An 18,574-nucleotide genomic window follows, 5' to 3' on the forward strand; every position below is an offset into this window, starting at 1 on the left:
GGTCAGTGCAGCCCCAGAGTTCAGAAGTTCATCTGTAGAGTTTACCTCCCAGCCTGAGTGGAAGGGGAGGGGAGATAGAGGGGCACCTTACATGCACCACTGCTCCAGTCAACCAATTGCCACACCTCTCCACCAGCCACACTGCTAAGCAACGTGTCTTCAGCCCCCCCCCCCCCCCCCAACTTAACACAGCTCTCAGTGATTTCAGCTGTTAGTAGGGCAGCCTCAGTACTAGCACACTCAGAACCACTAGCCCAAACTAGGTCTAATACTTTGACCTAGGAATCAGTGATTTCAGCTCTACAGCACACAAGACTCCTAACAGAGTCAATATGAGCACTTTTATTACACTGTGGAGAGAGAAGGCAGTTAAAGTGATGTTGAGGGCTATCAGAAGAGGCATACACTACTAAGTACCTATACCCAACCCCTCAATTCACTGGGCTTGGGAACCCATGTCCCTTGCCTAGTGAGTGCTACTTAGTTGAGGGTGAGTCTGTCCATCATAAAATGCCAAGTACAGTTCTACTGTCCTTAATTCACATAACCAGGATAACAACATTTTATTACTCTTGCCCCAATAACAAAGAGACTGGGGATCCCACAGCAGCCAAAGTGACCATTTGGGTAAGCAGTCCCATCATTCTAAGCCATGCAAAAGTTGTGCCCATGCAAACTAGATCAGCCCCTGAAGTTCTTTTCCACAGCTCACCACCAGATGTCAAGGTAGAGCTCATTCTGACTCTGCTTACATCAGCGATTCTCCATGTGGTACTCCCAACATAAAATTCCACCTTCACAGTCATCTCCGCAGCTCATTCTGGAGTACCTGCTACTGCTGAAACAAGATCTAGCCCTCTCTTCTGTCAAGGTCTACCTAGCAGCCATCTCTGCCTTCCATCCCAAGATGGACAACTGTTCTATCTTCTCCCAAGGTGGTCATCTGGTTCCTCAAAGGCCTGGAGAGGGTGTACCCCCAGGTTAGAGATCTCATCCCCTCTGGGACCTGAACCTCATTCTGTCAAAACTTAGAGCCCCCATTTGAACCATAACAACATGCTCGTTATTACACCTTTCTGGCTATCGCTTCGTCCAGAAGAGTTTCAGCGATCCAAGCCCTCACATCAGTGCTTCCATATACGGTCTTTTTTTCTAGGACAAAGTCCAGTTTTGACCAAACCCATTGTTCCTTCCAGAGATCATCTCACAATTCCATTGCAGTCAAGCAATCTTCCTGCCAGGTTTCTACCCTAAGCCACATGCAAATAGAGAGGAACAGCGCCTCCACTAGTTGGATGTTCATGGGGCCCTGGCTTTCTACATACAAAGGACCAAACCTTTTTTGCAGATCTACTCAACTCTTCATAGCGATAGCAGAAAGAATGAAAAGTCTCCCCATCTCTGTGCAGAGAATCTCATTGTGGATTACTTCTTGTATCCAGTTGTGTTACAGTTCATGAACAACTCGCTCTCAGCCAATCTAATGACTCATGCCACAAGGTCTCAAGCTTCCTCCACTGCTTTCCTAGTGCAAGTCCCGATTCAGGACATCTGTAGGGCAGCAACCTGGTCATCGGTTCACATATTCACAACACGCTATGCCATTATACAGCAGACTAGAGACGATGCAAGCTTTGGCCGCTCAGTCTTGTAGTCAGCCTGTCCTTGAACTCTTAACCCACCTGAACTGCTTGTGAGTCACCTACATTGACATGGACATGCTCAAGCACTCGAAGAAATAAAAATGGTTACTAACCTTTCTGTAATTGTTGTTCTTCAACATGTGTTGCACATGTCCATTCCAAAACCCACCCCCCATCCCCTCTTTTGGAGGTGGTCAGCAAGAAGAAACTGAAGGGGAGCGAGGTCAGCGGGGCCCTTTCTACCGGCACTATGAGCATGCAGCACCATAGTGCTGGAGTTGACCCAAAGGATACCACTAGGGGGAAGTAATCAGACAGCTGTGCTTGGGGCACGCACGCACCTACATTGGAATGGACGTGTGCAACACATCTCAAAGAACAACAGTTACAGAAAAGTTAGTAACCATTTTATATCATTACCAGTACTGAGTTCTCCCCTTCAGGCTCTCCACAGCCCCAAGGGTCTTTACAAAGGTCCTCTCAACAGCATCTGCCAAAGCTGGAATCTCCCAAGAGCTCTTTGCTACCCCAACCAAAATGAAATGTCATCTTTTCCGTTCCAAGGAAGTATGCGGGCCCAATTCATTGGGAATTGCCCTGATAACACCATGGCCCCATGTCCTGCTGTATGCTTGCCCACTTCTACCACTAATTCTCAAGACCTTGATCAAACAGAGACAGGAAAGAGTGAGGCTTATTCTCATAGCAATGTCATGGCTGAGGTAGCTGTAGTTCTTGAACCTCCTTCGCCTCTCAGTGACTATGCACTGCTGCCTTCCCCTCAGAAAGGATTTCTTGTCACAGAACTCAGACACCATGAGCCGTCCCAACCCTTTGTCTCTGAATCTGAAGGCATGGTTCTTAGATGGTTCTGGGGTACTGAGCTGACTTGTTCAGACAATGTCCAGACAGTCCTCTTATCTAGCGGGAAATCTACAACTTCCAGAATTTACAGGCAGATGTGGAAACATTTCCTTCCTGGTGTTCTCCCTACTCTTTTCCAGCCTCAGAAGTTCCGCTCTTCAAGACTTTAGAGTACTTGTTGGACTTAAAGACACAGGGTCAGTCAATGAGCTCAGTTAGAATACACTTGCCAGCTATCATAGCCTTCCACTCACCCACTGAGGTCTCAGTTTTTGCCTGTCCTACCATGACCAGATTCTTTAAGGGCTTACCCAACTTGTTTTCCCCTGTATGGAACCCTGCTCCCCAGGGGACCTTAAGTTCATTCTCAATGCCTTAAGGAAACCTCTCTTTGAACCAGTGGCTACCTGTTCTCTCCTCCATGTCTTCCTCAAGAACTCATTCCTGATCACTATTGCTTCAGCTAGACAAATGGGAGAACTCAGTGCACTCGTGGCAGACCCACTGTTCACTGCCCTCTACACAGATAAGGTCATGCTGCGTCCCCATCCTTGCTTCCTCCCTAAGGAACACCATGTTAACCAGGAAATCCATGTACCAGTGTTCTATCCAAAGCCTCATTCCTTGAGAAAGGATTCTAGCCTACACACTTTAGATGTCAGAAGGGCTCTCTCCTTCCACATAGACAGACCCAAAGTCTTTAGGACCTCTCCCAGATTCTTTGTATCCTTTGCTGAAAGGATGAAAGGGCAGCCCACTTCCAAGCCAAGACTGTTGAAGTGGGTCTTGGGTTGCATCCTAACATGAGACTGCTGGAATACAAGCGCCTCATAGAGGGAACACACACTCCAGTAGGGCTCAGTCCACATCTATAGCCCTCCAGAAGGATGTTCCTATAGCAGAAATCTGCAGAACTGCAACTTGGTCCTCCATCCATATATTTGCCAAGCATTATGCTATCTTACCTGCTACCACAACTGACCTATTTCATGATGCAAGTCCTCCAATCTCACTTGGATTTGCCTCCTAGGCACCCACCTCCATGCTGAATTACTGCTTGGGAAGCTCCTACAGTGGAGGACTCATAGGGGCTTATACTCAAAGGAGAGGGTATTTACCTGTATAGTAACTTGAGTTCTTTGAGATGTTTTGTCTCGATGGGTGCACCACCTCCCACTCTCCTTCCCCTCTGCTCCAGAATCTCTGGCTTCATGGCTGAGAAGGAACTGAGTGCCCTCGTATGGGATCAAAAACAGCTGCTCTGCACAGGCATGTGGCCGTGGACACAGCTTTACAGTCTCCGGTCAAGAGTGCACAGGCATGCGCACATTCTGTGGCAGAGCATACATAGGGACAAACATCTCAAAGAACTCATGGTACTGTAGGGGTAATTAACCTCTCATGTCTTCTGATACCAACTCATAGGCACCTTACAAATGCGTGAGAGATCTTTAGAAGTACGTGTCTCAGTTTTAGGGTAACTGCACCTGTAATTCCCCCCAACCCCTTCCATGGTCCAGTCCAGGAGTACCCAGTCAGATCTCAGGTCTCCAGCCATTATCTGTCTCTGGGCAAGGACCCTTCTCCCACTCCCTTATGACCCAGAGTTTTAAGGCTGTACAGCTCCTTGCCTTACACTGTGATATTCCCATCAACCCAGTCTGCCTAATGGCCAGAGTATGTGCATTGCATTCTCTCCAAGGGCTGTGGCCAGTGTACTGCTGGTAGCTACAAGCTACCACACAACTTTTTCTAAGCACATTTATTCTTCAGGTAAAAGCGTTAGAGAGAAAACCTAATAAGAACAACAAACAGATTTAAATACACGCTAAACATACCTGGAGTCACCTATCCATTTCAAGGGGCCATAGTAGGACAACGTCTTTCCAACCCTTCCAGAAGGGTTGGGTGCCCCCTTCAACAGAAGGGCTTGTCTGTTTGCTGAATCAGAAAGGTGGCCATGCATCAATTCAAGTTCAGCCTTTTATACCAAAAGCCCCTTCTTTGTTTTCTAGTCTCTATAAAACCCAGCAATCCAGCCCAGGGCATGGAGCTTCTCTGGCAGTGTTTACAATTACAATCTCAGGGGTAATCACCCCCCATTGTTTTTAGTTCCTGCAGGAGCTGTGGTAACCTTCCCCCATGGAGTAGAACACAGTCATACATAAACCATTCATAAATGTAATACAATGGTTCCCAAAATACTGCAGAGGGTGCAATATCTGTCACAGTGCTGACTTCAGACACTTAACCTCATGGTATTTTTGATTGCTGGGTTTCTTTAATTATTATTATTAGTGGTAGGATTGCGGTAGTGTCTAGAAGCCCTAATCATAAACCATGGCCCAACAGTGCTAGGTGGGGTACAAATATTTAACAAAACAGCCCATGTCTCAAGGAGCTTACAGTCTAAGTAAAGGGGATTGGATATGGAGACTCCGTCCTGAAGGACTGTTTGACTTTTTTTATAGCCCTAACTTGCAGTTAGCTAGTCATTTGGGCGTGAGGGCAGTAGACAGCCCTTAAAACAAGAGCTTTTTATGAGAATGTTATGTATGAAGATAGATTGTGGGGACCTGACCTTGCCTTAAGGTATAAAAATTCAGAGTTAATTGAAGATTCCACTTACACAATTTGGAGGCTCCGTTCCCACTGAGGAAATCTCCCTATAGGGCTCGCACCTCTAGTCACAGCAGATACTCTGCTTTCACTGGGGAAGTAGCATCTACTTTGCTTTTTCTATAGGTAGCTGCTTTCAGCAAGCTTCTCATGTTTTATGTTACATCATAATATCTCTTTTCCCCCCTACCACAGTTGTGACTGTTCAAATGTGTCAAAAGTAAGGGCTCCTCTTGGCACAGTGACAAGTCCATGAGAACTCTGTTATAAGAGGAATGGAACCTGTCTGCTATTTGAGTCAATCTATTTTATGACCTGATTTCAGACTTGAGCTGTGGTTACTCAGCAACTCTGAAAATCAGGTTGCTACTGAAAGAAAAACCTGGCCACTGAAGGAGTAAGCTTGCAGTTGAGGCTTTTCAGTTGTTCATTTTTACCTGCTAAGGCCTTGTCAACATGGGATTTTACCCATTGATGGTCAGCCATTGGAGAAGCTGTGTAACACTGACAGACCCCAGTTGTCAGCAGGCGGTATCGAACCTGGGACGTCTGAATCTTAATGCTTGAGTCTATACTCCATATGGCTCTTAGCTAAGGCTGTAGAGCAGACTCATTAATCTCTTTCTCTAAGTGGTCTTGGTGCCACTAGATGGGAGCGTACACCACATCCAGGAGGTATGTGGATTACTGCTGCACCAGAGCAAAGTCCCTACTGTAGACAGGCAAAGGCACTGTTTGCACTGGTACAGCTTTATCTCTGCTTGAAATCAGGGTCAGCTGCACCATCATGATGTATACCAGCTTTGCTTGCCTACAGTAGGGATTTGTACTGGTGCAGCTGCATTGGTGGCTGGCCACAGATGGCTGAAATTGGAGAATTTCCAGTGCTGACAAGGCCTGTGAACCCTCTTAAGCTGTACTTCATACTGCTGTAATTAATACCCTGGAGCCTTTAAAATGCCTAAGGGAGGAGGGGGAAAATGCTATTCTATGTCTGACTTATGACTCCAGACTCCAACAGTCCAGGAAGCTACTAGGCCCCCTGCACGGTGCTCAGGAATTACTTCTCTACTATCATTTGCCAGACAAAGGAGCTATCTATGAACTGATGGAATGTCTGCATTCCAAAATGGATACTTTGCAGCCCACGCTGGTATCCTTGGAGACAGTAATGGCTGAAACCCTGAACTCTAGAGGATACTGCAATCCAAGCTGTTGGCCAACTGGCTGCCCTTGGAGTAGCTCCTGGGAGCGTCTCACACTTCATATTGTAGTTTGGGCTACCTCCACATTCCATTTTGATTACTCACTTTCCTTCTCTTGTTTGCTCTGAATGGACTTGCTGGACCCTGGTGCTTTGCTTGTGGGCTGAGCTGCAGTGTGCCTGGCAGTCCAGAAAGTGAGTAGGAACTGAGTGTGCATGTTCCATAAGATGCAAGAAGCTGCACACCCTCAAACTAATGTACTCTGGGTACAGCACCTCTGTTTTATAGCAGCTACAGGCTGATTCCAGGTATACCACTAAGGGTATGTCTACACTACGAAATTAGGTCGAATTTATAGAAGTTGGTTTTTTAGAAATCATTTTTATATATTCGAGTGTGTGTGTCCTCACAGAAAATGCTCTAAGTGCATTAAGTGCATTAACTCGGCGGAGTGCTTCCACAGTACCGAGGCTAGAGTCGACTTCCGGAGTGTTGTACTGCGGGTAGCTATCCCACAGTTCCCACAGTCTCCGCTCCCCACTGGAATTCTGGGTTGAGACCCAATGCCTGATGGGGCTAAAACATTGTCGCGGGTGGTTCTGGGTACATATCGACAGGCCCCTGTTCCCTCCCTCCCTCCGTGAAAGCAGCAGCAGACAATCGTTTCGCACCTTTTTTCTTGAGTTACCTGTGCAGACGCCATACCACGGCAAGCATGGAGCCCGCTCAGGTAACCGTCACCGTATGTCTCCTGGGTTCTGGCAGACGTGGTACTGCATTGCTACACAGCAGCATCAACCCATTGCCTCGTAGCAGCAGATGGTGCAGTAGGACTGGTAGCCGTCATCGTCATGTCCGAGGTGCTCCTGGCCACACATGGGTGCAGGGACTACATTAGAAGTGACTTGACCAGGTCACTCTCTTTAGTCCTGCAGTCAGTCCTATTGAACCATCTTATGGTGAGCAGGCAGGCGATACGGATTGCTAGCAGTCCTAACATACCATCTTCTGCCAGGCAGGCAAGAGATGAGGATGGCTAGCAATCCTACTGCACCATCTTCTGCCAAGCAGCCATGAGATGTGGATGGCTTGCAATCCTTCTGCACCGTCTGCTGCCAGCCAAAGATGTAAAAGATAGATGGAGTGGATCAAAACAAGAAATAGACCAGATTTGTTTTGTACTCATTTGCTTTCCCCCGTCTAGGGGACTCATTCCTCTAGGTCACACTGCAGTCACTCACAGAGAAGGTGCAGCGAGGTAAATCTAGCCATGTATCAATCAGAGGCCAGGCTAACCTTCTTGCTCCAATAAGAACAATTACGTAGGTGCACCATTTCTTATTGGAACCCTCCATAAAGTCCTGCCTGAAATACTCATTGATGTAAAGCCACCCCCTTTGTTGATTTTAATTCCCTGTAAGCCAACCCTGTAAGCCATGTCGTCAGTCGCCCCTCCCTCCGTCAGAGCAAAGATAGACAATCGTTCCGCGCCTTTTTTCTGTGCAGACCCCATACCAAGGCAAGCATGGAGGCCGCTCAGCTCACTTTGGCAATTAGGAGCACATTAAACACCATACGCATTATCCAGCAGTATATGCAGCACCAGAACCTGGCAGAGCGATACCAGGCCAGGAGGCGATGTCAGCGTGGTCACGTTAGTGATCAGGACATGGACACAGATTTCTCTCAAAGCATGGGCCCTGCCAATGCATGCATCATGGTGCTAATGGGGCAGGTTCATGCTGTGGAACGCTGATTCTGGGCTTGGGAAACAAGCACAGACTGGTGGGACCGCATAGTGTTGCAGGTCTGGGACGATTCCCAGTGGCTGTGAAACTTTCGCATGCGTAAGGGCACTTTTAATGGAACTTTGTGACTTGCTTTCCCCTGCCCTGAAGCACATGAATACCAAGATGAGAGCAGCCCTCACAGTTGAGAAGCGAGTGGCGATAGCCCTGTGGAAGCTTGCAACGCCAGATAGCTACCGGTCAGTTGGGAATCAATTTGGACTGGGCAAATCTACTGTGGGGGCTGCTGTGATGCAAGTAGCCCACGCAATCAAAGATCTGCTGATATCAAGGGTAGTGACGCTGGGAAATGTGCAGGTCATAGTGGATGGCTTTGCTGCAATGGGATTCCCTAACTGTGGTTGGGCCATAGACGGAACCCATATCCCTATCTTGGCACCAGAGCACCAAGCCGGCGAGTACATAAACCGCAAGGGGTATTTTTCAATAGTGCTGCAATCTCTGGTGGATCACAAGGGACGTTTCACCAACAGCAACGTGGGATGGCTGGGAAAGGTACATGACGCTCGCATCTTCAGGAACTCTGGTCTGTTTCAAAAGCTGCAGGAAGGGACTTTATTCCCAGACCTGAAAAATAACTGTTGGGGATGTTGAAATGCCTATAGTTATCCTTGGGGACCCAGCCTACCCCTTAATGCCATGGCTCATGAAGCCGTACACAGGCAGCCTGGACAGTAGTCAGGAGCTGTTCAACTACAGGCTGAGCAAGTGCAGAATGGTGGTAGAATGTGCATTTGGACGTTTAAAGGCGCGCTGGCGCAGTTTACTGACTTGCTTAGACCTAAGCGAAACCAATATTCCCACTGTTATTACTGCTTGCTGTGCGCTCCACAATATCTGTGAGAGCAAGGGGGAAACGTTTATGGCGGGGTGGGAGGTTGAGGCAAATCGCCTGGCTGCTGGTTACGCGCAGCCAGACACCAGGGTGGTTAGAAGAGCACAGGAGGGCGCAGTACGCATCAGAGAAACTTTGAAAACCAGTTTCATGACTGACCAGGCTACGGTGTAAAAGTTCTGTTTGTTTCTCCTTGATGAACCCCCCCCGCCCGTTGGGTCACTCTACTTCCCTGTAAGCTAACCACCCTCCCCTCCTCCCTTCGATCACCACTTGCAGAGGCAATAAAGTCATTGTTGCTTCACATTCATGCATTCTTTATTCATTCATCACACAAATAGGGGGATGACTACCAAGGTAGCCCAGGAGGGATGGTGGAGGAGGGAAGGAAAATGCCACACAGCACTTTAAAAGTTTACAACTTTAAAATTTATTGAATGCCAGCCTCCTGTTTTTTGGGCAATCCTCTGTGGTGGAGTGGCTGGTTGGCCGAAGGCCCCCCACCGCGTTCTTGGGCGTCTGGGTGTGGAGGCTATGGAACTTGGGGAGGAGGGCGGTTGGTTACACAGGGGCTGTAGTGGCAGTCTGTGCTCCAGCTGCCTTTGCTGCAGCTCAACCAGACACTGGAGCATACTGGTTTGATCCTCCAGCAGCCTCAGCATTGAATCCTGCCTCCTCTCATCACACTGCCGTCACATTTGAGCTTCAGCCCTGTCTTCAGCCTGCCACTTACTCTCTTCAGTCCGCCACCTCTCCTCCCGGTCACTTTGTGCTTTCCTGCACTCTGACATTATTTGCCTCCATGCATTCGTCTGTGCTCTGTCAGTGTGAGGGGACAGCATGAGCTCAGAGAACATTTCATCATGAGTGCGTTTTTTTTTCTTTCTAATCTTCACTAGCCTCTGGGAAGGAGAAGATCCTGTGATCATTGAAACACATGCAGCTGGTGGAGAAAAAAAAAGGGACAGGGGTATTTAAAAAGACACATTTTATAAAACAGTGGCTACACTCTTTCAGGGTAAACCTTGCTGTTAACATTACATACATAGCACATGTGCTTTCATTACAAGGTCGCATTTTGCCTCCCTCGCCGTGTGGCTACCCCCTCAACCCTCCCCCCTCCCCGTGGCTAACAGCGGGGAACATTTCTGTTCAGCCACAGGCAAACAGCCCAACAGGAATGGGCACCTCTGAGTGTCCCCTGAAGAACAGCACCCTATTTCAACCAGGTGACCATGAATGATATCTCAGTCTCCTGAGGATAACACAGAGAGATAAAGAACGGATGTTGTTTGAACGCCAGCAAACATACACTGCAATGCTTTGTTGTACAATGATTCCTGAGAACGTGTTACTGGCCTGGAGCGGTAAAGTGTCCTACCATGGAGGACGCAATGAGGCTGCCCTCCCCAAAAACCTTTTGCAAAGGCTTTGGGAGTACATCCAGGAGAGCCGCGAATGCCAGGGCAAATTAATACTTTCACATGCTTGCTTTTAAACCATGTATAGTATTTTAAAAGGTACACTCACCGGAGGTCCCTTCTCCGCCTGCCGGGTCCAGGAGGCAGCCTTGGGTGGGTTCGGGGGGTACTGGCTCCAGGTCCAGGGTGAGAAACAGTTCCTGGCTGTCGGGAAAACCGATTTCTCCGCTTGCTTGCTGTGAACTATCTACAACCTCATCATCATCTTCTTCATCCCCAAAACCTGCTTCCATGTTGCCTCCATCTCCATTGAAGGAGTCAAACAACACGGCTGGGGTAGTGGTGGCTGAACCTCCTAAAATGGCATGCAGCTCATCATAGAAGCAGCATGTTTGGGGCTCTGACCCGGAGCGGCCGTTCGCCTCTCTGGTTTTCTGGTAGGCTTGCCTCAGCTCCTTAAGTTTCACGTGGCACTGCTTCGGGTCCCTGTCATGGCCTCTGTCCTTCATGCCCTGGGAAATTTTGACAAAGGTTTTGGCATTTCAAAAACTGGAACGGCGTTCTGATAGCACGGATTCCTCTCCCCATACAGCGATTAGATCCCGTACCTCCCGTTCAGTCCATGCTGGAGCTCTTTTGCGATTCTGGGACTCCATCATGGTCACCTCTGCTGATGAGCTCTGCATGGTCACCTGCAGCTTGCCACGCTGCACAAACAGGAAATGAGATTCAAAAGTTCGCAGTTCTTTTCCTGTCTACCTGGCCAGTGCATCTGAGTTGAGAGTGCTGTCCAGAGCGGTCACAATAGAGCACTCTGGGATAGCTCCCGGAGGCCAATACCGTCAAACTGTGTCCACAGTACCCCAAATTCAACCCGGCAAGGCCGATTTAAGCGCTAATCCCCTCGTCGGGGGTGGAATAAGGAAATCAATTTTAAGAGCCCTTTAAGTCGAAAAAAAGGGCTTCATCGTGTGGACGGGTGCAGGTTTACATTGATTTAACACTGCTAAATTCAACCTAAAGTCCTAGTGTAGACCAGGGCTAAGTGTATTGTTTCCCAGTGCCCTCTGTCCTTTCCTGCAGTGCAGAGGCTCATTCATGCTCACACTTTTTTAAAGAGTGCAGTCTAGGATTTCAGTAGGGCTCTGCATGGACACAGGGCAAGATCAGGGCCTAAATATGACCTTATGCTTTGCAAACAACATGAACTCACATATTTTGGAGTTTGTAACTAAAAAAAATTCCAGTTGGGGGAGCACACCTGCTGATTCCTGTAAGGTCTGTAATGTAATTGTGCATATTCCTTGCTAACCACTAGAGGGCATCTTTATGTATCAAGATCCCCTGTAGTGGAGTAGCAGCGTGTGGTGGAGCAAGAAACAATGCATCAGTTGAATAAAAAAGTAGGTTATTTAGCTCTCTGCCTGTGTCTTAATCAGCAGGTTCCTGAGTCCAGACATAACAGATCCAACAATGGTGACGAAGCAGTAGGGCTCATACACAGCTGCTGGTTTAACTGTCCTCCAGCACCAAGAGCCTGTAAGCAAGTGCGGCTGTGCTGAGAATGAGGGTGGGAGCTGATACAGGCCTGGTGCAGAATACTGTTCCCCAGCAGTGGGGGCTGCGGGAAGCGGCGTAGGCCGCGGGATGTGCTAGCTGCTGCTTCCTGCAGCCCCATTGGCTGGAACGGTGAACCACGACCAGTGGGAGCTGCAATCAGCCAAACCTGTGGACGCTGCAGGTAAACAAACTGTCCCGGCCCACCAGCGGATTTCCCTGACAGGCCGCATGCCAAAGGTTGCCGATCCCTGGTCTAAATAATACTTAGTCCTGCCAGGAGTGCAGGGGACTGGACTAGATGACCTCTCAAGGTCCCTTCCAGTCCTATGACTTTATGATCATCCTGACAGAAGGAGCAAACTCTCAGTTCTTCAAGGCTTGACAAATAGCACTTGCTATCAGAGATGCAGCTGACAAGAAGCTGGAATGTCTGGATGGTATGGGCATACTAACCACGACTGACTGGAATGAATGGGTGATTCCCATTGTTCCTGTCATGAAGAAAAATGGTGCAGTCAGGGTTTGTGGTGATTTTAAGGTGACCATTAATCCCATACTCTTACCTTACCATACTTAACAATACCCCTTACCTTGCACTGAAGGTATTTTCTTACTGCTGGCCAAAGTGAAGAAATTATCAAACTGGATTTAGCTCAGGCTTACCTGCAAATGGAAGTAGAGGAAGGGTTGAGGAAATTCCTCTCCATCATCACTGACAAAGGCTTGTTCCAGTATAACCGACTAGTATTTGGAGTGGCATCCATCCTGGAAGTCTGGCAGAGGGAAATAGATCAAGCTGTAGCTGTTACTTAGATGACATTGTCACCAGATCCAGTGACGAGGATCATTTGAAGAATCTGGTACAAGTTTTCAAAAAGTTGGAAGAATATGGCTTACAGGTGAATCCAGACAAATGTGAGGTCTTCGAGGAACTAGTTACATATTGTGGACGCATCACAGATGCTGAAGGACTGTGCATAAGACACCGGAGAAAGTTGAAGCCATAACAGAGGTTTGTTCAGTCACTGAGTTCATTAACTATTACCATAAATTCTTGCAAAACCTGGCAACAGTTGTACCCACTGAATCAGTTGCTTCAGAAAGGGAAATGCTGGAAATGGACTACAGCTGTTAATATGTTCAATGTGGCACAAATTAGCATACTTCCTATTAGTCAGGCAATTCTGAAACAAGAAACAAGCAAAGACATAACTTTAGCAGAGGTATATGAAGCTATCTTAAAAGACTGGAAGACAGAACAAGTGTAGAGCTTAAAGCTATTCTTCCATTGGAGGAATGAAATCACAATTGTTCAAGGTTGTCTGACATGGAGAATTCTGTTCTGGCTGTCAGAGGGTGCACAATATGACTGGCAACACTTCATCCTTGGAACTGTCTGTCTGCTCCCTAGGAACAAATTAATCTGCGTGTCACTGAAACATTCTTGGGTACAAATTTTCTAGTAGTAGTGGACTGATAGTCTAAGTGGAACCCTTAGATACTGAAGTTTTCTGCATGTCATCCACAACATCTGCAAGTATCATACAAGTTCTACCAAGCCCTTTTGCTCACATGGGACTGCCAGGACATGTTGTAAGTGACAATGATCCACAATTTGTTTCAGCAGATTTCCAAGCTTTCATGAAAAGTAATGGCATCAAATCATGTTACATCTGCACTGTACCATCCTGCAACAAGTGGCTTCACAGAACACTTTAATCAAACCATGAAACAAGCTTTCGGAGCTTCAACAGAACAATCAGGTTCATTATAGGCCAAACATGCAAACTTCTTGTTTGCGTATTGAAATGTTGCACATGCAACACCAAACCAGTCACATGAAAGTTTCTTCCTAGGACACAACTTCTGATCTTGCCTGGATTTGTTAAAATCTGATCTGTGAAGAGAGGTAATCAACAAGCAGACTGATCAAGCAAGGGACTCTGGACACTTGTCAGTTAGAGAGTTATGGATGAGACATGTTCTTGCTTATGTAAACAGACATCTAGTGGTGAGCTGTGGGAAGAAGACTTCAGAAGCTGATCTCATTTGCATGGATACACCTTCCCTGCCTAGGTGCTAAGCATAATGGGACTGCTTGCCCAAATGATCACTTACAGCTGCTGTTGGATCCCCAATTTCCTTGTTATTGGGGCAGGAGTAAGAAAGGGTTGCTATCCTTAGTTGTGTGAACCGAGGATAGCAAAACCGTACCTGGCATACCCCAATGGAGGAACTCACCCTCAACTGAACAGCACTTGCTAGGCAGGAGACATGGGTTTAGGGTGACCAGATGTCCTGATTTTATCAGGACGGACCTGATTTTGGGGTCTTTTTCTTATATAGGCTCCTATTACCCCCATCCTGATTTTGCATACTTGCTCTCTGGTCATTGTACATGGGTCTCAAAGCCCAAGTGAGTTGAGAGAAGGTGGGGATGGGTATTTGTATTGGGTGGTGTGGGTCCTGGACACCATTTGCTTTTTTCTCTCTCCATGATATAATAAAAGAGCTAATTTAGACCAACTGAGAGTCTTGTTACATGCTGCAGAGCTGAAATCACTGATATCTAGGTCTAAGTATTAGACCTACTTTGGGACAGTGTCTCTATTGCAAGAGACTGCCCAGTGTGCACCAGCAGTGAAGCTCCACCACAACAGCTGAAATCATTGAGAGCTGTTAAGTGTGTGTTTGTGGGGGGGGGCCTGAAGACATCTTGATGAGTGGGCAGCTGGCAGAGAGGTGCGACCAGCAGGGTGGCTGGTGGAGAGACATGGCAAGCAGCCAGAAGAGAAGCTAGTAGAGAGGGCCAGAGCAGAGCCCTTTGCATAAACCAGTGTTATTTTCCTAAGAGCGACAGACGACAAACCCAGCTGCTGAACGCACCCAGCAGAGGGGCTCCCCTGCCACTTGCTGGTGTTGCAGATTGCTCACCCAGCTTTGGGGATGTCTGCTAGCACTGGGTTTTCCCAAGGAGGGTGAAATTCAGCCCATGCAGCAGACCAGTGTGAGGCCTTTGCAGCACCATAGTGCCACTTAAGCCTATCCGAGAGTTTTATGCTGCCAGAGGTGGTTGCAGGGGCGTGGCAATCAGCCGTTGGGGCAATGAATGAGTACCCGAGCAATGCAGCAGGTGCCTCCTTACCCCTCCCCCTGCCTTCCATACAGGATGGGAGGTGAACTCTGCAGATGAACCTCTGAACTCTGGGGCTGCACTGGCCAAGGACAGCAACTGTGAGTGGGGTACAGAGAAGGGATGGACACGTTAAAGGGACTTTTGGGTTGCTGGACTTAAGACCCTGAGGGGAAAAGAACACTGCCCAACTTACTTGGGGGTGGGTCTTTTGCTCATGGCTTGTGTTTATGAGCCCTAGTTGTGGTGTTTTCCCAAATTAATACTGAGTTAATTCCCTCCTTTTAGTAAAAGCTTTTGCTACACTCAGACTCTGTGCTTGCAAGAGGGGAAGTATTGCCTCTTAGAGGCATCCAGGGGGTGGTGTGTAATTGTTCCAGGTCACTGTGTGGTGGCTTGTGCCGATTTTGTGTTGTATTGTTGAAAAGGAACCCTTAGATACTGAACCCAGCCCTAGTTGCTGCTGGCCCCACCTGGCAGACGGGTTACACTTGAGTTTACAGAGTGACCACAAATGGGTTTCTGGTACTATCCAAGCTCAGAAAGGGATCTTATTCTTATGCCATCATGCGCCCCCCCCCAGGGTTACCATATTTCAACAATATAAAAGAGGGGAGGGGGAAGAGCCCCACCCTAGCCCCACCCCCATCCACTCCTTCCCATTTCCCACCCCCTGACTGGCACAGGTGGGCTGTGGAGTTTTTATAGCATGGGTGGGTGGGGGAGGCCCTCAGAAAGAGGTTTGAGAACCCCTGCACTAACAACCCCTCCTGGGACCCCTGCCCCTAACTTCCCCCCAGAACCCCACCCCCTACCTAAGCCTCCCTGTTCCTTGTCCCCTGACTGCCCCCTCCTGAGACCCTCCCCACGCAACTGCCCCCCTAGAACCCTACTCCCTACCTGTCCCCTGACTGTCACAACCCTTATCCACACCCCCGCCCCCAGACAGACCCCTGGGACTCCCACGCCCCATCCAACCACTCCCCGCCCCCTGACAGGACCCCTAGAACTCCCAACCCATCTAACCCCCTCTGTCCCCTGCCTGCCCGCCCCGACCCCTCTCCACACCCCCACCGCTTGACAGCTCCCCCAGAACTCCCGACCCATCCAACCCCCCCTGCTCCCTGCCTGCTCCGACCTCTCTCCATACCCCCACCCCCTGACAGGACCCCCAGAACTCCTGACCCGTCTAACCCTCCCGTCTCCTGCCTGTCCCAACCCCTCTCCACACCCCTGCTCCCTGACAGCCCCCCCGACAACCACAGAGCCCAAGCGCGGCGACGGGGGGAGCAGAGGTGTGCATTGGGGCTGCCGCCTGCATGCATCTGCTGCAGCCTGCAGGAGCCCCCCCACACACCCTCAATCAGAGGTCCGGGGCCCCTTGGGGGAGCCTCAAACAGGTTTCAGGGGGTCCACTAAGCAGGACCAGGGTAGACTCACTGGGGCTCAGGGTAGAAAGCTAAAGTCCTGCTGCATGGGGCTGAACCTTGGGAATCTGAGCCCTGCCACCAGGGGCTGAAGCCAAAACAACTTAGTTTCGTGGAAGCCCCTGTGGCATGGGGCTCCAGGCAATTGCACTGCTTGCTATCCCCTAATGGTGGTCCTGGCTTCTATAAGCAGAAAACCAGCTGTTGTGGCACAGGTGGGCTGTGGAGTTTTTATAGCATAGGTGGGTGGGTGGGTGGGGGAGGCCCTCAGAAAGAGGTTTGAGAACCCCTGCACTAAGCTAAAGTTCCCTCCCTACCTGTGCACATGGTGATGCTTGGGCTCCTGATCATAGAAGATGAGGGTTGGAAGAGACCTCAGGAGGTCACCTAGTCTAACCCCCTGCACAAAGCAGGACCAACACCAATTAAATTATCCCAGCCAGGGCCTTAAATACCTCTAAGGATGCAGATTCCACTACCTCTGTAGGTAACCCATTTCAGTGCTTCACCATCCTTCTAGTGAAAGAGTGTTTCCTAACATCCTTCTAGTGAAAGAGTGTTTCCTAATATCCAACTGTAACCCTTCTGCCTGTCAGAGTTGGCAGCAACAAGGGCCGGGTTCAGTATCTAGGAGTTCCATTCCAATAACACAATGCAAAACCGGCTCGAGTCCCCACCCAGTGACCTGTGACAAATATATATCACCCCCGCTGGGCGCCTCCAAGAGGCAATACTTCCCCTCTCGCAAGCACATAGTCTGAGTGTAGCAAAAGCCTTTTAATAACAGAGAGAAACAATGTGGCATTATGTTGGGGAAACACCACCAACAGGATTCATAACACAACCCATGAGCAAAAAAAACCCCAAAAAACCCCACGCCAAGCAAATTGGGATGTGTCCTTTCCCTTTGGTTCTTGAATCCATCAACCCAAAATCACCCAAAGTCCCATGACCCAAAAGTCTGTGATCCTGGTTCAGCCCCAGAGTTCAAAAGTTTATCTGCAGAGTTTTACCTCCCAACCTGGGTGGAGATGGGGGGGCGGGGGGTGTGTGTGTAAGGGGCACCTTTCATGGCCCAAAGCTGATTGTCCCACCTCTCCATGGGGCTTCACCCACCCACTTCCTGGATCCCAATAAGGCCCCCATGAGCTGCCCCAGGCACCCCACAAACTGCTCCACCATATGTCTTCAGGCTCCCCCACTACTTAACACAACACTCCATGATTTCGGCTCTTAGTAAGTTTACTTCTTTTGCAATTTTAGCTTGTAGTAATGGAGCCTCAGTGCTAGTGTAAAGTAAATTCAGCTTAACAGCCTGTAACTAGACTCCTAATAGAATCAAAATTAGCTCTGATAGTCCACAGTAGAGACAAGAGACAGCACAATTAGCATGTAAAGCCTGCATTAGGGCCCCATGCCACCAAATATTATTACCTATCCCCAGCCTCTCTCAATTCACAGAGTTTTGGAACCCACATCCCTTGCCTAGCAAGTGCTACTTAGTTGATGGAGAGTCCCTCCATCATGACAAAAGGCCAAGTGCAGTTCCACTGTCCTTGATTCCCATAATCAAGGTAATAACAATTTATTCTTCCTGCCCCAATAACAGAGACACTGGGGATCCCACAGCAGCCAAAGTGACCATTTGGGCAGCTATGGCCTCATTCTAGGCGGGGTGGGTGTGCCTATGCAAATGAGGTCAGCCCCTGAAGTTCTTTTCCACGACTTGCCACACCTCACCACCAGATGTCAGGGTGGCCTCATCCTGACTCTGCTTACACAACCTAGACCTCCCCCAGCAACTTGAGACCATTGCTCCTGGTGCTGTCAGCTGCCACAACTGAGAACAGCCTAGCCAGTGCCCAATAGAGGGGAATAACCACGTCCCTCCATCTCCTGGCAATGCGCCTCCTGATCTTGGATACTGGTGGCTGGTGCTAATGCAAATATTAACTTTACCGGCAGGGGATAAATGAGAAAGTGGCGAGAAGCCCACGTGCCTCCGGGAGCAGCTCCTACCCTGCCTCTGACCTTTGCGTGGCCACAGCCTCGGACTACA

The 18,574-nt window shown here is 48.8% G+C and overlaps 1 protein-coding gene across 3 annotated transcripts; it reads right to left on the minus strand.

Annotated features, from left to right (window-relative positions):
* Positions 1–9,380: 9,380 nt before the first annotated feature.
* On the minus strand, positions 9,381–18,574 carry LOC142070952 (uncharacterized). Of its 3 annotated transcripts, XM_075124954.1 has the most exons (5): positions 18,475–18,574; positions 12,853–13,139; positions 12,619–12,728; positions 10,505–10,907; positions 9,381–9,917 (listed from the first exon to the last, which is right to left on the minus strand). In XM_075124954.1, exons 4-5 carry the CDS (start codon positions 10,902–10,904, stop codon positions 9,667–9,669), a joined length of 651 nt encoding a protein of 216 aa, XP_074981055.1. In that variant the 5' UTR covers positions 10,905–10,907; positions 12,619–12,728; positions 12,853–13,139; positions 18,475–18,574; the 3' UTR covers positions 9,381–9,666. The 3 variants fall into 3 exon arrangements, with proteins under 3 accessions (XP_074981055.1, XP_074981054.1, XP_074981056.1); XM_075124953.1 differs by having other exon boundaries at positions 12,619–13,139; XM_075124955.1 differs by lacking the exon at positions 12,853–13,139 and having other exon boundaries at positions 18,475–18,572.

Source organism: Caretta caretta, chromosome 2, assembly GCF_965140235.1.
Source record: "Caretta caretta isolate rCarCar2 chromosome 2, rCarCar1.hap1, whole genome shotgun sequence".
Taxonomy (NCBI): domain Eukaryota; kingdom Metazoa; phylum Chordata; order Testudines; family Cheloniidae; genus Caretta; species Caretta caretta.

What these genes read in the sequence shown, in the direction of transcription:
- LOC142070952 (XM_075124954.1), bottom strand. Translation starts at nt 10,904, where the DNA reads ATGAAGGACAGAGGCCATGACAGGGACCCGAAGCAGTGCCACGTGAAA. An exon ending in AGGCGGAGAAGGGACCTCCG is followed by an intron (nt 9,918 to 10,504) that starts GTGAGTGTACCT and finishes TTTCTCCACCAG; the next exon opens with CTGCATGTGTTTCAATGATC.